This window comes from Andrographis paniculata, unplaced genomic scaffold (genome assembly GCF_009805555.1).
Source record: "Andrographis paniculata isolate CXL003 unplaced genomic scaffold, ASM980555v1 Contig11END, whole genome shotgun sequence".
Taxonomy (NCBI): Eukaryota; Viridiplantae; Streptophyta; class Magnoliopsida; order Lamiales; family Acanthaceae; genus Andrographis; species Andrographis paniculata.
The window spans coordinates 1,873,626-1,894,252 of NW_026137391.1; the positions used below are offsets into that span (position 1 = coordinate 1,873,626).

The window sequence follows — 20,627 nt, forward strand, 5'->3', positions numbered from 1 at the left end:
ATTACAGGTACAATTTTTCATATTAAAAAAAAAAGAAAAAAAAAACAAATTCACCAAAATATAGAGTGAACACACCCTAAATTCTGGGACAGTTCTATTGGTCGACTCCCGTATGGAGATAAATAAATAAACGACGCGTATCTTAACAGTTTAAACTTTTAACTTTGTCCTCTATTTATGGTCGTCCACATGCAAGTTTAATAAGCTTTTAAATGAGATTTAGACGGTCATTTATATCATTTAATAAGTATTATTTTCTTAGAGTTTTATTTGTGCATCAAACAATTTTAATTGATGTTTTTTTTAAAAAAAAAAATATTGAATTTAACTGTTAAAGATAGCTAGATTAATATATTTAAAAATTCACAATATAATTTATTTCAATTTTATTTTGATATGTTTTAATCTGATTAAAAACATTATTTATTACAAAAAATTACTATCATTTTTAACAATAATAATTATGACTTGTAACGCCCAATCAATAATGTTGAGATATTTTAGATATTCGGTTTTAGATTTAGCAGATTTATATCTAGATTTGATCTTATTCGTATATTAGATTACTTATATTTGAGTCCTGTTTTGTATTTCCTAGACTCGTTATTTTGATTATCAATAAGAAAATCTCGTTATTTTTTTCCAAAATTTCTAACAAATAATATTTAATGTATTAATAAATTTAATTTGATTAAAATTAATAAAACCAACTTATTTAAGTTACAAGCACACGAGACATTCAATATACAAATGTATCTTCTAAAAATTCTCCAAATTTGTATATTTCACTATTCTATAAGAAAAAGAATATACAATATATTTCTTTAAGATTTAGATTGGGTTTCCATGTATATTTTAATATTAGATTTAATATAATATTTTAAAAAATATAGATATGTTTTTGCTATTCAATATGTATTGTATTTTTTTGTTTACTTGTTACATATCAATTCTTAAATATTACTCCATCCGTCCCATATACCGTGTCTGCTACACCGTAGTAACAGTATTTTAGGAGGAGAGTAATTAGTAGATAATTAAAATGTATTAATGAAAATAATTATTCTATAATATAAATAATTAAAAATTAAGATTAATATAACTAATTAGTTTAATTAAAATAAAAAAAATTAAAAATTTAAAATGAGATTAAAGTGTGTAATCATTTTTCAAAAAGGGAAAATAACATGGTATGTGGGACGGACAGAAACGGCAATGTGAACATGGTATCTGGGACGGAGGAAGTAGTATTTTATAATTATATAATACAATAAATGGAGAGTTATATTAAAAATTTTAATATTATTCATGTTGAAAGTACAATTAATAAAAATAAAAATAAATAAATAGATTGATTTAAGATGGATGAAAAATAAATAAATAAAAATTGATTCAGAACATAATTCAAAAACCATAAAATTCAAATAGTAAATACAAAAAAATAAAGTACGCCCACAAATGAGCTCCGTTCACCCACCATGTTTAGATTAAATAATTTTTTTTGTGTAAAATATAAAATATGTTATTTTAAATTAAATATTTTATTTATTTTTTTTATTTTTTTTACTTTTTTTACTAATATATAAAGTGATGATGAAAATACAAAATTAATATTTCTTCGAGGTTTAAATTTAGTTCACAAGTTAAAATTTTTATTTAAATAATATTTGATGGGATGAAATATATATATTTTCAACATACATAAAATTCAAATAATAAAAACTACATAAAAATTTTATAGAAACACCGCAAGAGCTCAAGACTCAAGTGCTTATTTATCTCACCTCTTAAAAAGTCATGAGTCATGCGTGTCTTTCAGTTACTCATAAAATAAAAAATTAAATTAAATTAAAAAAAATAATAATATACTTAATTATGCGTTGTTTCATTCGATCGATCTCCCACAAGTATGCAAATAAATTAACAATTTGAAACTAAAGGGCACAAGTAGCTTAGTTTGCTTAAAGCCAACCCTCTTTATCGATGTACGACAAATCAATAAACGGTTGCAAATTCTTGCTCGAATGTTTGTTGACCCACCCGACCCTACCCGTCGTGTTCGCGCCCATGCCCCGGCAATCGATCTCCGAAAACATTAACTTGTACCTGAAACACACGATAAAATTCATATTCATATTAAATAAAATATTAAAACAAAATAGGTAAATTGTTCCTCACGTAATCTTATTTATCGTTTTAGAACTGTAAGTAAACTTAAAAATAACCCCACAATTCAAAAATTGTAGGATTATTCTTGCGTAATGTTTACTTACTGTTCTAAAATAATAAAAGGTCACGTCAAAAATTAAAAAAAAAATAATAATTTATTCAAATATATATAATATATGAAATTGATGGATAAATACTCTTGGCCCTGAGAACGCCACGAATCCCATCCCTGAGGCACGACGACGTCGGACATCAAAGTTTTGTAGAAAATGACTCGAGAATATATTCCCCACGGCCTTCCAAGATACACTTTTCCCTTGCCATCGATGTTGCAATTCTTAAAAACGAACCCGTTCGACTCGTAGGGGTATGATCGTCCTTGCGCCGTGATGTACCCGACGTATCCGGGGCCAATTGCATCGACGTTAACAGATATTGTACATCCCTCGTAGATGGATTGGCCCGAACCGAAAATGAAATCCACGGCCCCCTCAATTGTGCATCGATGGAAATAATGGCGGCCTCTTACATCCCACAAGGTGTCCTGAAGTCCGAGGAATCGGCAGTTGTAGAAGGCGACTCGGTCGCCGTCGATTTTCGCCGCAACCGCCGGATATATCTGATTCCGGGAAGGTCCATAGTTGTATGAATTCTGCTAATGCATGTACAACATCGTTTATAAACTTTTATCAAATTTCTACTACTCATCAAAATTCTCTCTAAAAAATATCAAATCAGAACGCTTATTTTTTATTTTTTATATTATACTAAAAATTAATTTTATATTCAAAAAAATTATATTTATATTTATTTATATCACATCGTACAACTATTCAAATTCAAATTTTTTACCATTCGAATCTCAAACTAAAATCAAAACTACCAAACAAATACACTATTAATTAATTGTAAAAGTAAAAATGATTCAAAAATAAATAAATTTTACATTTAGACATAAGTAAAAAAGTATTTGATGCCGTGTGAATACAATGTCCAATAAACATGTTTAACGTGATATTTTAAATAGAAAAAAATATATATATATCGACTAAAATATTTTTGAAAAAAATAATAATTTAAAATTACAAAAATTAAGTTGCATTCTTTGGAGTTTGATTTCAAATATAACTCTAGCAATTCTTATAAATTTACCATATAAAATATAAATTTACAATACAATATATAAATTAAATAAACAAATTCATTAAAAAAACAAATAAGTTTCAACAAACCAAAGTAGTAACACAAACAAAATCATCAAAATTTAAATATTTCTAAACATTAAAAAAAAAAAAAAAATACTCCAACCAAGAACTCCAAAATACTCTTGATTTGTTTCTTCAACAAAATTTTTTCTAACACAATTTTCCAAATAAATTAATATAATATACATATCCATTATTTTATATTATCAAAATAATTATCTAAAAAAAATAAAAAAAAAATAAAACCAAAATACAAAACAAAAACACCCCTAATCCCGCACATGTTCTCGTAATATTTCATATGTCGGATCATTAGAATTTTGTGTATATACAAATTCAAATCGATCCAAAACCCCAATAATTAAATCTTTTTTCAATCCGATTAAATCTAAAAAATTCGAAATAAATATATAACAAGATAGATAATAATAATAATAATAATAATAATAATAATAAAAAACAAATTAAATTAAATTAAATTAATTACCAGAAAGGTCAAACCCTTAGCCCTGGTATCATTTGCTTCAGAAATAAAAGTGGCACTCTGAATACTGTCGTGACCATCCCAAGCAATAACCGTTTTCAGTCGAGATTCTCCCTTCAGAAATATGTACGGCTTCTCCCTGGGAATCCGAATCTGTTCTCTATATTTTACATCAAATTTAATTACAACAAATAATTAATTAATCAATTAAATTAATTAATTAATTAATTTAATTTAATTATAAAAATTACTCAACCTGTAAATCCCCCTCCTAATTTCAATACAAACCCATCTAAGGTTGTCCTTAGGCACTGCATCGATAGCTGCTTGAATACTCCAAAAATGGCTTCCCGACTGATCGACGACGATCGTCGATTGACATTTTATCCGAGGAGCGACGACGTCGACGTCGCTCCTCGGCCATTCCGGATTATTTCGATTTGGATATTTTACAAAATCGCCGCTCTCCGCCGCCGCCGCCGTCGAATAAACAGCCATAACAAAGATCATAAAAAGATCCATTTTTTTATTTTTTTTTAAAAAAAAAACTCAATCCCAAGAGCCAATTGTGTATAGGGAAAATATTATATATATATATATTTGGGATAAATATTTTTGCCCTATTAAAATAGGCATTTAATTTTTAATTCAATGCCATATTGAAGGAGAGTCAAAATTAATTAATTGTTATTTAATTAGTTAAGGTTATTTCTAAATGAAGGATCAAATTTTGCAGCAGGTATAATTGATGTTCATGGGATTAGGACATATATAAAAAGTTATTGCACTAATTTGCGTTACTTATTTTTTAATTTTTTTAAATAATTTATATAATCAGATACTCCCTCCGTCTCACACATCATGTCCACGTTGTCATTTCTGTCCGTCCCACATACTATGTCACTTTCATTTTTTGAAAAATGATTATATACTTTAATCTCTTTTTAAAATTTTAATTAAACTAATTAGTTATCTTAATCTTAATTTATAATTATTTATATTATAGGAGAATTATTTTTATTAATACATTCTTAATTATCTATTAATTATATTCCTCCTAAAATACAGTGTCTACAGTGTAGCAGACACGGTATGTGGGACGGAGGTAGTAATATTTTGGTAAGTTATTAACCGACCTTTGAATACCATATCTTCTACGTAATTACACATTATTTCTTTATTCTAATTGTAATAATGTTGATTACTTTTACAGATTTTTTTTTTATTTTATTTTTTTATTAATGGTTAATGCAATAATTTCAATATATAAATCTTTACCCAAATAATAAAAATCGGTTGGGGGGTTTGGTGTATAATTAATTGGGAAAATCTTGATTTTCCATAATTTGAAATTGCAAAATATTTAAAGAAAACAAAATCTATAGAAGAAAATGTGGGAAGATAATATAAAAGACTATTTTGTTTGTTGGTCTAATCTGCGGATTATTAAATTTGGTTCAGAAAGTTTATCTGAAGCACATTTGAAAAATAAGGACAGTAAATTTTCATGAAAAAGTATATTTAGCTAAAATAATCATTTTAACATTGTATCAGAACAAAATATTTCATGCTCGAGTCTCACCGCCGTCGTTAGAAAATTGTGAGGGGTAAAGCGGTTCCTTACATTTATAGTACTCATGGCGAAAACATATTAAGGACCCTTTTAATTATACAATTTTATATTAAAAATAAATACTCTCTTCGTCCACTTACAATGTTTACATATTTCTATTTTGGGACGTCCAATTACAAAGTTAACATTTCATTAAATACCCTATTTTTTTCTACAAATACCCTTACTTTACATCACATTATTACTTTTACACAAAAAAACGTAAGGACAAAAATGTCATTACACTACTTTTAACTACTCACTATAATTAAAATACTATTATTTCTTAAATACCGCGTCAAAGTAAATGTCAACCTTCTAAGTGGACGGAGGGAGTATAAAAATACTCCCTTCGTCCCGCGATGGATGAATCTTTTTATGATGGACACGGTTTTTTAGGTAATGTAAATTACTAAGTTATTAATAATAAGTTATGATATTAATTTATTATTTTTTATATGAATCATATTATTGGTATTTTAAAAAATTTTAAGATTATATCTCGAAAAATATATGCAATATGAATATCATTTTTATTTATTTATCATTAACATAAATTAGTTTTATAAAAAATGAGGAGTTTTAAACATAGATAAAAAATTATGTTAATTGAAGAGAGAGATAGAAATAAAGGAGTTTTGAGTGGGTTCTACGGGTAAGATGTTAGAAGTTTAATTAAATTGATTTATATTTGTTAAGTATGTTTAAGATTGATAAAATTACAAAAATGGAAATGAATCATCTTCTGTGGTCATTAAAAAGGAAAATGGGTCATCTGTGACTGGACGAAGGAAATATTAGTTATTTTAATTTAATAATAATAATAATAATAATAATAATAATTTTTTTCTAAAAAAAAAAAAGAAAAAGGAAAAATAATTTAAATATAATATTGTTAACACGAGATAATCTTAAATAAATTTTCAATGATTTTAAAGATAAAAATTTTAATTCAAGAATATTGGGACAATATTTGTAAAATATTATGTAAAATAATTAAAATATTCAAATTGATTTTTAAATTACTTTGATGTGTGTTCACTTGTATTTATATTTTAAAATATAGGATAATTATTTGATATGATATTTTAAATATATATTCTTCTGTTCCACTAAATTTGTCTAAGTTTTTCTTATTTGGTTGTCCCATTAAATTAGTCATATTTTTTAATTAAGTAATAATTAATAAATATTACTCCCTCAGTCCCAGATACCGTGTCTGCTACACTGTACATACGGTATTTTAGGAGGAGTATAATTAGTAGATAATTAAAAATGTATTAGTGAAAATAATTATTTATAATATAAATAATTATAAATTAACATTAAGATAACTAATTAGTTTAATTAAAATTAAAAAAAAAATAAAATTTTAAAATAAGATTAAAGTGTGTAATCATCTTCCAAAAAAAGGAAAGTCACATGGTATGTGGGACAGACAGAAACCGCAACGTGAACGTGAACATAATATCTGGGATTGAGGGAGTATAATTTAATCATAACTTAACTGCATTCTATTAAATTTTTTTTTTTTTTTTTATTATTAATGTTTGTTCGATTATATATTTGAGAGTTGAATTTGATGTTTTTAATAATAAAATTTTAGATTGAAATAATTTGATGTAATATAAATACGTATTGACGTAATATTTTTAAATATTAATTTTTTATATATATAATATAAAAAATAAAAGTGTGTTTATTTGTATTTTTAGTTTTTTTTTTATGTTAGATATGATAAGGGTGTAGCACTATTAAAAAATAAATAAATAAATAAAAATTCATTCAATTATTAAATTTTTATAAACGTATATATATTATATTTTTAATAATATTAATCGTAAAGCCTATAAAAAAAAATTCTTTTTGGAGTGTTTGGTTTAAATAATTTAGGTTGGAGAATCAATGTTTATTTGATTATGGTTGAAATTCATTTAAAATGAAATATTGAATTAAATTTTTATTTAAATTGTAGTATTTTAATTTAATATTTTATAAAAATAAATAATAGATTATTATAAGGTGGAAAATATTAATTTAAATTTGAAATGGTAAAAGAACAAATTCTAAATTAATGAGATTTGAATTTATGTTTTAATTTTAAAAAAATAAAAACCCAAGGTTACGTATTTTTTGTATTTTATTGTTAATTATTGAAAATTGTAATATTATTAAAATATTTAATTATATTATTTAATAAATATTATTCTAAAATTATACTATTTTTGTCCCACTTACCATACAATGTTCATCCTTTTATTAGTATGTCTCATTTATGTTGTCATTTTTTTTAAAAAAAAAAAAGTTATACACTTTAATCTAATTTTTTAATTTAAATTTTAATTAGACAATTGATTATCTTAATTTTAATTTATAATTATTTTTACAAATATATTCTTAATTATTTACAAATTATATCTCTCTTAAATTCTTGTATCTACTGAGTAAAGAGGACATTGTAGCCGGGACGGAGAGAGTAATATTTATTACTTATACAAATTAAGAATAATGCTTCCTCTTCTACGGAAAAGATTAAAAAAAATTACATTTTTTTCTATTTTTGTTTGTCCATTTAAAAGAATTACATCTTATTATGAAACTCTCTCTGTCCTAAACTCACTGCAATATTTCTAAATTTAAAAAAAATTAATAATATATATATTAATATAATTTTACTTTATCCCATCACATCACTAAAAAAAAATGATAATCATTTCTTTCTCCAATCATATCACTTAATATCCAAATTATCTCAAATTACCATATTTAATACTCTCCACCTTAATTTCTGTGCCAAACACAAATATTACACGGTGTTTGGGACGAAGGAAGTACTATTTATTTTATTACTCATTATAGATATTTTTTTTTTCAATTACACTTATTTACACAAAAATTATTTCATTACAATAAACTCACAAGGGTAATTTGTCATTTAATCTAAAATATTATCAATTATCATTAAAATATAATATTTTTTAATATTTATTTTAAATGCATTTTTTGTTCGTGGATGAAGGTAGTATATATTTAAATGGGTAAACTGTTTTTTTAGTTCCGTAACTGGACCCCTTTATCATTTTAGTCTCGTAAATGGAGCCTGTCGCAAACTAGTCTCATAAATGAAAAATTTTCGGCGCTGGAGACGCCCGCGTGGCTCGCCGGAGGTGACGTGTCCGCCAGGTCAGCGACACCTGGCGGCGGACACGTGGATTTATTATATTTTTTTTCATTTTTTTTAATTGGATCAAATAAAAAAAATACAAATAAAATTAAAAATAAATTAAAAATAAGTTTTAAAAAAATTAAAAAAATGAAAAAAAAATTAAAAAAATCCACGTGTCCGTCAGGTCAGCGACACCTAGCGGACACGTCACCTCCGGCGAGCCACGCGGGCATCTCCAGCGCCGGATGACTAAAACAGCGAAAATTTTTCACTTATGGGACTAATTTGCGATAGGCTCCACTTATGGGACTAAAATGATAAGAGGGTCAGTTACGGGACTAAAAAACAGTTTATCCTATTTAAATTATAAGAATCTATTGAAATTTCTTTTCATTACTATATATTTCATACCAGACATTTTCTTTGTAATTTTGTGTAACAATCCAATAAATTTCATTGAATTTTTTTGTTTTTAATGTATAAATTATTGAATATCTTAATATTTTAAATGATTTTAGAAATGTGAATGTGAATATCTCTGAATTTCGAAAGATTTTTATAAATTTAAAATTGAATATACTCCGTTCTTACAATGTTTTTAGATTGATTGATTTTGTATGTATTGTATGAGAAATTGTATCAAAAGTATAAAATATATTATTTTGAATTGAATATTTGATTTTTTAATTTTTTGTAGCAAGTATTTAAATTTTTTCTACATTTCTTACTTTTATAAAAAAAAAGAAAAGAAAAGAAAATTGTATTGTTTATTATGAGTTTTTTTTTTTCGAATTACAAATTGAAAAAAAGTTTCGAAAGAATCCTATAAAATATGAATTTAAATTATTGAATACACTTTTTTATGTTTAAAATAAAATAAAAAAATTATTCAGTGCAGAATATTAGATTCGATCGAAAGTTTACCAAGTTGATACTTTCGGTAGCGGCTCAGTTCCCACGTTATTAAAAAAAAAATAAATAAATAAAATGAATACACAGTGCAAAATATCATGATCTCAAACAACCACTATTTTGGATTCATCCGAAATTGTCCAATATATATATATATATATATATATATAAATATTGTCTCGTTCATGGCCTTCAATTTCCATTTATAAACAAACACGAGAAGATGGGAAGATGGTGATGTGTTTGGGGAATTTGTGAGGATTTACATTATTTTCAAAATATCAAATTAAATACCTATTTTTTATCTTTTATATTATACTCCCTCCAACCCTTAACAATCTATCATTTTTTCCATTTTGGTTTGTCTCATAACAAAAATATCCATTTCGTTTTTTAGTAATTGTATTATCTACCAAACATTACAAATACCCTTCCAATTTACAATATATTACACAAATGTCATTACCTTTATATCATATAATACTAATAGGGTTAATGTAGTCTTTTTACCTTTATTTTTACTTTATCCCAATATAATATTAATATTTCTAAAACTCTATTCAAAAAGCAAATGAATATACAGATATGGAACGGAGAGAATATTACAAATCAATTTTACATTCAAAATATCAAATCAACCGCTATTTATATCGTATTATACAATTATTCTAATTTAAAATTTTTACTATATGAAAAAATTCAATCGCCAAACAAACACACCCGAACGTCAAAAACTGAAAATTCAGCCAAAATCCACTCACATAAACAAGTCCCCAATTCCTGAATCCTGACACTTTTTCGTCGCTCCTCTCCACAAAATGGAACAAGGTATGCAATTCCACCACTCATTCTCTCCCAATTCCACCTCATACGCGCAGAAAACTGTTTGATTTCTTCCTCCGTACCTCCATTATCTCCTTAATTAATTGTTGTTGCATAAATTGCAGTTTCAGATCATCCTGGCTTCGCCAAAGCTGCGCTCGCGCCTATCGCTGCAGCAGCCTCAGTCGGACTGGTCGCCGCCGCCGTCATGCACTACCGCCGAGGCAAATCCAGGCCGTCCAAATCCGCCGGCGGCGACCTAGCTCCGGTGCTCTACCGGACGGAATCCGGCCGAGTCGGCAGAATCGAGCGGTTTTCTCATTATCTCGGTAGGTGATTTGTTAATTAGGTGGAAATGTAATCTGTTGTTTCTAGGGCTAAATTGATTGGAATTGGATTCAGCGAGGCAGCTAGGGTTGGAGAACGAAACTGAGTGCCCGCGGCTGACGAAATTGGCGTATGAGTACCTGAAGAGGTCGAAAGGCGTCGACGATAAGATTTACGAGTATTTGGCTAAGGAAGAGAACGCAGAGGGTTTGTATGTGAAATTGGTGGAGGAATTTGAGAGATGTATTCTTAGCTACTTCGCCTTCCATTGGAGCCATGCTCCTCTCATGATTACACAGGTCAATCAAAATCAAAATCAAAATAAAAAAACACACATATATATATATATATATCTTTTCTATAGCTTGAATTTTTGGTTACTCTTGGGTTGGGTATGAATTGATTCCGTGTTTGATTTGCAGGTGTTGAGTGTTGGTTCGGAGCAGAAGAAGCTGAAAGACTTGGTGATTGCTGCAACAAGGTCAGTGCTGTAATTTTACTGTGTTCATTAATTATTGTGTGATCTTTGGAGAAATTTGCTAAAACTGGGGTTGGATTATAGGTGGGACACATTATTAGTATGTAGTAATATATATTTACTGTGTGTTTGTTTGGGGGGTTGGGATTTTAGATTGAGATTTGAATAGTAAAAATTTTGAACTTGAATAGTTAAATGACTGTGGTATAAATAAGTATTGATGTGATATTTTGAATGTAAAATTGATTTTTAGTATAATATAAAAAATAAAAAATAAGTGTTTGATTCGATGTTTTTGGAGGTAAAAAATTGGATGAATAGTTGGATTTAAATCCAATCCTCCAAACAAACACCCCCTAATAAACTATATTTGATATTTGTAGTATTATTTTTTTATGAAGAATATAAATTTTCACATAATATTAATAATTAATTAATTAAATAAATTTGTATATAATTAATAGCATAATCTAGTTTATATTTAATTGTATATTTATGAGTTCATTGTCTATTTGAAAAATATATATTTACTATTATTCAAAGTTTAACAAATATTATATTTAAATGGTAACTGATTTGTTTATTTATTTTTTATATAAAAACTTTTTCGTCAAGATATTTTAATTTAATTAATAACATTGATATAAATAAGTGTTAATTTAAACATATTTGTATGTAATAGGGTTTATATTTATTAAAAGGATATATTTTATATTTGAGAAAAAAAAATAAAAAATAAAGTAATTAAATGGTGGTTTTATTTTATTTTTGTTCAGTCATTTAAACTTAATTTATTATTATTTATTTACAATAAATATTATATATTTGCTCTTTTTTTTAATTAAATTTTAAAAAATACTTGTATCTATTATTTTACTTTTAACACAATTTTTTATAAAATATTTATTTTTCTTCTAATAAAGGGATAATTATGCACTTAGCTTTTTCCGTTTATGTCATTTCACTTTGCTCGTTTTGTTTTGTTTTTTTTTTTTTTTTTTTTTTTTTTTTTTTTTAAAGAATGGTTTCAACTTTACCAGAGTGGTGAATCATAATAAATTACAATTTGATAGACATGAATTTAGATAAAAATAAAGTTATATATATATGATATTTTTAAAATAAAACTAATTATTTAACATTAGATGAATAATGAATTTTGATAATATAATGGGTTTGTTTGTTTTTTTTTCAAATAAAAAAAAAATTACTATTCAGTTGTAACTATATAATAAAATTGAAAATTTATTTTTTATAAAAAATTATATATAATATTATTTAAATCAAATTCAGATTAAAATTTCACATTCAAATACCAAAAAAAAAAAAAAAAAACTCAACAGTTTTGAAGAAAAAATAAAAAAAATAAAATGTTTGTTGATGTGATTTTACTGTTATGAGTTAAATATTATCATTCAGCTAAACCTTATTTTGAGACAATATTTTGAAAGAATGTTGGGTGTATTTTACTGGTAAAATTTTATTTTCAGGTATACAATTTCAATTTTTTTTTTTTTTTTAAAAAATGTCGAGAGGTGTTTGGGAAAGAGCTTTTTAAAGAAATTTTAACTGTTTGACCAATTGAACAGCTAAATAGGTGTTTGGTATATTAATTTTTGGAATAGTTTCTTGGACCCAAAAAGCTAATTTATGCAAAGCTAACTTATCCAACGTTTTGAAATAGTTTTTCAGTTTAAATTTTTTTATTCTTTATTTGCCCTTAAAAATTTATTATGGATTTTACACAAATAATATATTTTGATTATTTATTAATTATATTATATTATAGTTTTACTTTTATAAATTTAAAATAATTAATTTTTATATATAAATTATTTTAATTATAAAATATATAAATTTATTAAAATCAACTTAAAATAGAAAATATAAATATTAATAATTTATTTTATATTAAAATTACATTATATAAATTTTATACTAAAAATAAATTGAATAAATTAAATTTATTGAAAATTAAAAATATAGTGAACTAATCAATAATTAACATAATAAATATATATACAAAAAAATTATTATTTTGTATTTTGCATCATTTTCAATAGAAAAAATTATTTATATTTTTAATAAAAAATATTATTTTTTAAATTTAACTATAATAAAAATAAATACTAAACACTTTTATAATTTTTAATAACTAATAACAAAAATTTTCTAACATTTCAAATTCAAAATAACACAATTAAATATATTAGAAAAAAAAAAATCCTCACGTATAAATAGCTAATATAAAACAATTATTTTACCAAATATTTAGCTAATCAAATCAACTAGTCAAACCAGCTAACAGCTAGCTAATTGTCAAACACGCTCCAAATCAATTACATATTTTTTTATTTATTATATTACATTAAAATTAATTTTTACATTCAAAATATCAATAAATACATATTTACATCACATCAATTATTTCAATTTAAAATTTTACTATTTAAAACAAAAACGCAAAATCAAAATTTCAAAACCAAAATTTCCATTTATGATTGGATATCAAAAAGTCGTAGTCAATGCAAATTAGCTGGCAAATTAATAAATATTAAAAATGATTTTGTAGCTTTATTTATTTATTTATTTATTTTATAAATAAAGTCGCGTGGCCCACACGCAATAATTTTGTACCTCTTGCTATTAAAATAGATATAAAGATCTGAAGCGTGATTGAAAACGATGTGATATTACATTGGTCATTATTATCTTTTTTTTAAAAAAAAAAAAAAAATATTAAATTTATTGGTTGTGGTTGGGGTTGGGGTCGTGCACTGATGATGGGGAAAATTTAATTAAATAAAAACTTAATTGCATATAATTATACTCGGTTTAAATAGACACATATATTTTTTTAGAATTTTTTAAAATGAAATAGTAATAAAAATAAATAAATAATATGATGTCTATGTAAAAACATGCATTTGATATACTCCCTCCGTCCCAGTGCAAGGTTGTCGTATACTTTTGCGCTTAGATTTTTTGCGCTTAGATTTTTAAATATTAGTATTATAATGGTTTGTAGTGAAAAAGACAAAAATACCCCTATTAGTATTGTGTAATATAAAAGTAACGATATCTGTGTAATATAATGTAAATTGGAAAGATATTTATTATGTTAGGTAAGTAGTACAATTACTAAATTAAAAAAATAGTAACCTTGTTTTAGGACGGACGAAAATGAAAAATAGTAACCTTTCAATATGAGACAGAGGGAGTATATATATATATATATATACATTATTATTAATAGAGAAGGTCAAAATTTTCAAATATATATTAAAAAATTGCCTTAGTTAATGTAAATTCGAGATCCCAATAGAAAGTAATTGTTTGGTTCTAAGTTGGAGTACAAGTTGTAAAATATTTATTTATATTTTTCCATGTCGATTAAATTTTACTTTTTAATATTATCTCCATTGTCAAATTATGCTAGAATATATTCCTTCGATCATGTTCATTTGATTTTTGTAAACAGATTTAAATATATTAGTATTTTATAAATAGTTATGTGTAATTTTTTTTATATTAATAATATTGAAAAAATAATGACAAAAGTAAAAATATTAACTTTTACTAAAAAAACCCGGGATATCTTTTACTAAAATTTTTTTTTTCTAAAAAAGAAAATGAAAAGATAATTGTACAACAGAGAAAATACCTATTGATTTTTAAAATTTTTTTAATTGAGATTGAACCGTAATCTCGTATTTTCATTTTTTTTGAATAAATATATATGTATATTTAATATTTATATAAAAATGTGTGAATATATATATATATATTTTATAACGTGAAAATCCGCAGCACTATTTTTCGAGTGCGTTCTAGGATAAACGTCTAGATTCTGTATTAACGGCGACCAAATATAATTTTTGTGAATATTGTAATTTTATTCATATTATACAAAATATTTCTTTTGTCTACATTGTAAGTCTATATTTATTTTTTACGCAAAATTTAATAAATATGAGAAGATAACACAAATATATATATATATATGGAGGCAGAAAGCAAAGATTCGATAAGATAACAAAAGACCTTAAAGTGAAGAGAATATTCACTACACTAGTAGAGGAGATGAAGGCCATTGGAGGGGGGCCTCTCGGCTCGTTAAACCACTCCGACGTCATGGCGCCGGTCGACCTCAGCGAAAGAAGCCCCGTTCTCCTCCTTATGGGCGGAGGAATGGGCGCGGGAAAAAGCACCGTCCTCAAAGATATCATGAAAGAGTAAGCTAAGCTTATTAAATAAATGCAAAATTGTCTATAACTCTTCTATGATTTTGAAATTTAGTGTTAATTTTAATGTACTTTAAAAATTGAATGACGCTCTCTTATATTTTAAAAAACGTTGCATGAAATCCTTTTTTACATTTTTTGTACGATGAGAAAATGATTTCCTATCTATATTTTTTGTATGGTGAAGAGGTTTTATGCAACATTTTTTTAACGTATAAAAGGACGTCATGCAATTTTTAAAATATAAGAAAGATTTACAAGGGTGTGTTTGTTTGGGGTTTGGATTTTGAGTTGGAATTTGAATAGTAAAAATTTTGAATTTGAATAGTTGTATGATGTGATATAAATATGTGTTGATATGATGTTTTGAATGTAAAATTGATTTTTAGCATAATATAAAAAATAAAAAATAGGTGTTTGATTTGATTTTTTTAAGGAAAAAAATGAGATAAATAATAAATTTAAAATCCAATCCCCCAAACAAACACACCCTTAGTTTCAAAATTATAGGGCCGTTAATGGGTAATTTTGCCTTAAATTAATTAATGACAAAAATTCATATGTGGTTTGAAAACTTTATATTATTCTCCCACATGATTTTGAAATTGCATCAAACTTTTCGTATTTTAAAAATTATTGCACAAATATTTTTTTATGGATTAAGTAGAATATTTTCGAAAACACGAAGGAGTCCCCTGTAATTTTTAGGGAATTATGTATAATATTTTTTTAAAATATAAGAGAGCTCTACGCAGTTTTTAGATCACATGAGAGAATAGCGTAAACTTTTTAAAGCACAAATCTGTTATAAATAATTTTGCCTTAATTAAGAGACTATACATATACTTTCTGTTTGATCGATCGTAATTTGGAATTATATGTATTTCGCAGATCATTTTGGTCAGAAGCCAGGGCAAACGCTGTGGTTGTGGAGGCCGACGCCTTCAAGGAGACCGATGTCATCTACCGCGCATTGAGTTCCCGTGGCCATCACCAAGACATGCTTCAAACTGCTGAACTCGTAAGTATCGATTTTTGTTAGAGATGTTAAAATTGAATCCAATTTACCCAAAAAAATTTCAAATTTAAATTTGAGCTTTTTCAGAACAATTCTAATTTGGAGGAAAAAAAAAATCAAATTAAATCAAGTATAATTTAAGTTGACCTAAAAAAATATGAAAAAAATAAGATCAAATCATCTTATGGAAATCTAATATTCAAATTCACGCTAATTTAGATGTTTAAAATAATTTAATGTTTTTTAATTAATTGCAAAAGTAAATTATATTAAGAATAAATAAAATACTTAAATATTATATAGTGTCATAGTCTTATTTAAAAAAATATATAATTAAAAAGAAATACAAAAACTAAAATTGGTTGCCTATATTATTATTATTCGTAGCATTATTGTAATTTTTTATCTGCGTAATTTAAAATTTATATTCGAAAATTTAATAATATTTAAAATTTCTAGATTTTCAAGTTGTGTTGGGGTCTATTCTGTGTTCGTTAGTCGGGTAAGTTATTTAGTTATCGGATGACTTGAAATAAAATCAAGTTAACTCATTTTAAATTTTATATTTCTGATTAAAAATCAAATTCTAATCATATTCAATTTGCTGAGTTTCCTTATATGCATAATTTAACGTTTAGGATTCGAAAATACGAATCAACACATCCATATTTGTCTATATATTAAATCCTCATTGAAGCGTTTTATTGACAGAGCGGCCTTGTGGATTCCCATGTTATAATATATATATATATATATACACCCACTATAGGTTCACCAATCGTCGACTGATGCGGCGTCGTCGCTCCTAGTAACTGCGCTCAACGAGGGGCGAGACGTGATCATGGACGGGACGCTCTCGTGGGTGCCTTTTGTCGAGCAAACAATCGACATGGCCCGAAATGTGCACATTCATCGCTACCGTATGGGAGAAGGCTACAAAGTTTCGGAGGATGGCACCGTCACTGAGAACTATTGGACTCAAATAGAAGACGACGCCGAAGAGCCAAAGCCCCGAAAGCCTTACAGAATCGAGTTGGTTGGCGTCATTTGCGACCCTTTTCTCGCCGTTATCCGAGGCATTAGGTATTCGTCGATTCATTTACAAACACAATATAGATGTACACATCTTAATAAGATGTTCGATTCGAATCGTTAACTATTCTTGTAGGCGAGCGATACAGATGGGAAGAGCCGTGAGGGTGCAGTCACAGCTAAAGTCGCACAAGTGGTTTGCGACTGCATTTTCAGGGTACGCACAGCTCGTCGACAATGCTAGACTCTATTGCACAAACGCTCCCGGAGGGCCGCCGATCGTAAGACTTTCTTTTTTTTTTTAATAAAAAAAAACTATACAAACAATAAGAAACGGGTAAATTTGCGAGGGAAGGTTGTACATTCTCTCGCAATTTTACGACGGAATCATTTCTCATAATATTCCCTCGCATTTTTTTTTTGCGAGGAAATTTTTATGTCGTATAAATGGTATGATGTGAACTTTGTGAGGAAAATTTGTATATTCCCCTGCAATTTTACGATAGAATTGTTTTTTATTATATTCCCTCGCTTTTTTTTTTTTTTTTTTTTTTTTTTTTCGCGAGGAAATTTTTATGTCACATAAATGGTATGATGTGATCTTTGTGAGGAAAATTTGTATATTCCCTTGCAATTTTACGATAAAATTGTTTCTCATAAATTCCCTCATTTTTTTTTTGCGAGGAAATTTTCATGTCGCATAAATGGTATGATGTGAACTTTGTGAGGAAAATTTGTATATTCCCTCGCAAATTTATGACAAAATTGTTTCTCATAATATTCCCTCGCATTTTTTTTGTGAGGAAATTTTTATGTCACATAAATGTTGCATTTTGAACTTTTTGAGGGAAATTTGTATATTCCTTCAATTTTACGACATAATTCTTTCTCATAATAGTCCATTGCATTTTTATTTATTTTTACGAAGAACTTTTTATGTTGTATAAAATGTTACGACTTGAACATTTTGAGAAAAAATTGTATATTCCTTCAATTTTACAGCATAATTCTTTCTCATAATAGTCCATTGCATTTTATTTATTTATTTTTAATACGAGGAACTTTTTATGTTGTATAAAATGTTATGACTTGAACATTTTGACGAAAAGTTGTATATTCCTTCAATCGGCATAATTCTTTCTCATAATAGTCCCTTACATTTTTATTTATTTATCTATTTTTACGAGAAAATTTACGTTGTATAAAATGTTACGACTTGAAAATTTGAAGGGAACTTGTATATTCCTTCAATTTTACTGTATAATTCTTTTTCATAATAGTCCCTTGCATTTTTATTTTTAATTTTATGAGAAAATTATTATGTTGTATAAAATGTTACGTCTTGAACATTTTGAGGGAAATTTGTATATTCCTTCAATTCTTCGACATAATTCTTTCTCATAATAGTCCCTTGCATTTTTTATTATTTTTTTTTTACGAGAAAATTTTTATGTTGTAGAAAATGTTACGACTTGAACATCTTGAGGGAAATTTGTATATTTCCTCGCAATTTTATGACATAATTGTTTCTCATAATACTCCCTTGATTTTTTTATTTTTTCAAAGGAAAATTTGTATATACCCTCGCAATTTTACGACGGAATTGTTCCTCACAATATTCCCCTGCATTTATTTGTTTTGAACTTTGCAAGGGAATTAATTCCCTCGCAGCTCTACGTTGTGAAGTGACAATAGAGGCTTGCAACGGTTTTACCCTCGCAAATCTCAATTTCTTTTATATATATATATATATATATATATATTTGAAGTGAACATCACGATTCCTAATTGAAACATACTCAAGCGACAATTGGAAATAATCTCGTGTAGTTTGTAGTTAAAAAAGTTTGGTGTGATTGTTTTTGTTTGTCCAGTTGATAGCATGGAAAGATGGAGACTGCAAGTTGCTGGTGGATCCGGAGGGAATCGAGTGCTTGACGGAGGTTCAGGAAGTGAACGCCGGTGCGGATTCGATATACGAGCTGTATAAAGATCGGGATCGAGTAGGGCGAGCAGGGTGGGTGTGGAAAGATCAAGTTTTGGGTGAAAGAAAAGGCTGTCAATTTGAGCTCAAAAATGTTGTCAAGAACATTGAAGCACCTGCTCTTTCAGGTACTCTCTAATGCTAATACTAATGCATTTTATTTTTTTTCTTGCTTATAGTATTTGCTACAGAATATATATATATATGCAAGAAAAATTGTGACTGGCCTTGCCAAAGTTTTATAATTCTATGGTGTAATTGTTGCCATATATAGGCAGAGGGAAGGACTTGGAGGTAAGATTTTCAAGATATATTAAGACTGTGCTATGATATGATGATAGAGGGTGTCATATGCTTGCAATATGCCTTTTTCATTTTGGATGTTTTCTCTTAACATGTCAACCATGTAAAATTTAGTAGGCGTCATAAAAAAATATTTAGTACACCTCCAGAAAGGATGGTCTGGTAGGGTGGTGATGGACTCGTGATCGTGAGAGGTAAACACCATACATTCAACTTTCCCTTAGGACGTGTTTGTTTGGGGTTTTGGATTTTGAGTTGAGATTTGAATAATAAAAAATTTGAATTTGAATAGTTGTATAATGCGATATAAATAGGTGTTAGATGTGATGTTTTGAATGTAAAATTGATTTTTAGTATAATATAAAAAATAAAAAATAAGTATTTTATTTGATATTTTTTGGGAGGAAAAATGAGATAGAATAGAGGATTTAAAATCCAATCCTCCAAACAAACACACCCAATTAACAATTTTCTTTGTTGAGATATTTTGGTCATGGGTTCAAACTCTGACGCCTCCGGGTCCAACCTGCCACACATGTTTTGCGTAGTGTGACTTTCTTTATCGGGTTTAGTTTGTAGGATATTAGATTCGGTCAGGGTTTACCGAGTGCGCATTTTCGGATAGCTGCGGATTCCTGCGTTATATATATAAAAAAGAAAGAGACCTTGTACGGCTGTAGTTGGCGTCCTCAGCATGGAGTCACAGTCCTTTGTTATCTTAGAATTTAAATTTAAACTTGTTTTTCAAAACAGTTTGATCAAAACAATATTTTATTTTTATTATTTTTTAATATAATATTTATTTTTCTTAATATAGACCTAAATATACTAATCTTAATGAACGGAATAATAATTTAAAGGTAAATTATAT

The 20,627-nt window shown here is 26.5% G+C and overlaps 2 protein-coding genes across 2 annotated transcripts; one reads left to right on the top strand and one right to left on the bottom strand.

The window, feature by feature from the left end:
* Positions 1–1,961: 1,961 nt before the first annotated feature.
* LOC127251160 (probable pectinesterase 29) lies at positions 1,962–7,050 on the bottom strand (the record flags this gene model as incomplete). Its single annotated transcript, XM_051274767.1, has 5 exons — positions 1,962–2,106; positions 2,367–2,821; positions 3,862–4,018; positions 4,115–4,228; positions 7,019–7,050. Coding segments are annotated over 5 exons (903 nt in total), but the record flags the coding sequence as incomplete, so codon positions are not given.
* A 3,226-nt stretch (positions 7,051–10,276) lies between these two features.
* Positions 10,277–19,788, top strand: LOC127251151 (calmodulin calcium-dependent NAD kinase-like). The gene is made up of 9 exons (XM_051274754.1): positions 10,277–10,376; positions 10,496–10,699; positions 10,773–10,996; positions 11,120–11,178; positions 15,189–15,410; positions 16,311–16,440; positions 17,207–17,520; positions 17,606–17,750; positions 19,344–19,788. The coding sequence occupies exons 1-9, from the start codon at positions 10,367–10,369 to the stop codon at positions 19,590–19,592; spliced, it is 1,557 nt and encodes a 518-aa protein (XP_051130711.1). The 5' UTR covers positions 10,277–10,366; the 3' UTR covers positions 19,593–19,788.
* The last annotated feature ends 839 nt before the right edge of the window (positions 19,789–20,627 follow it).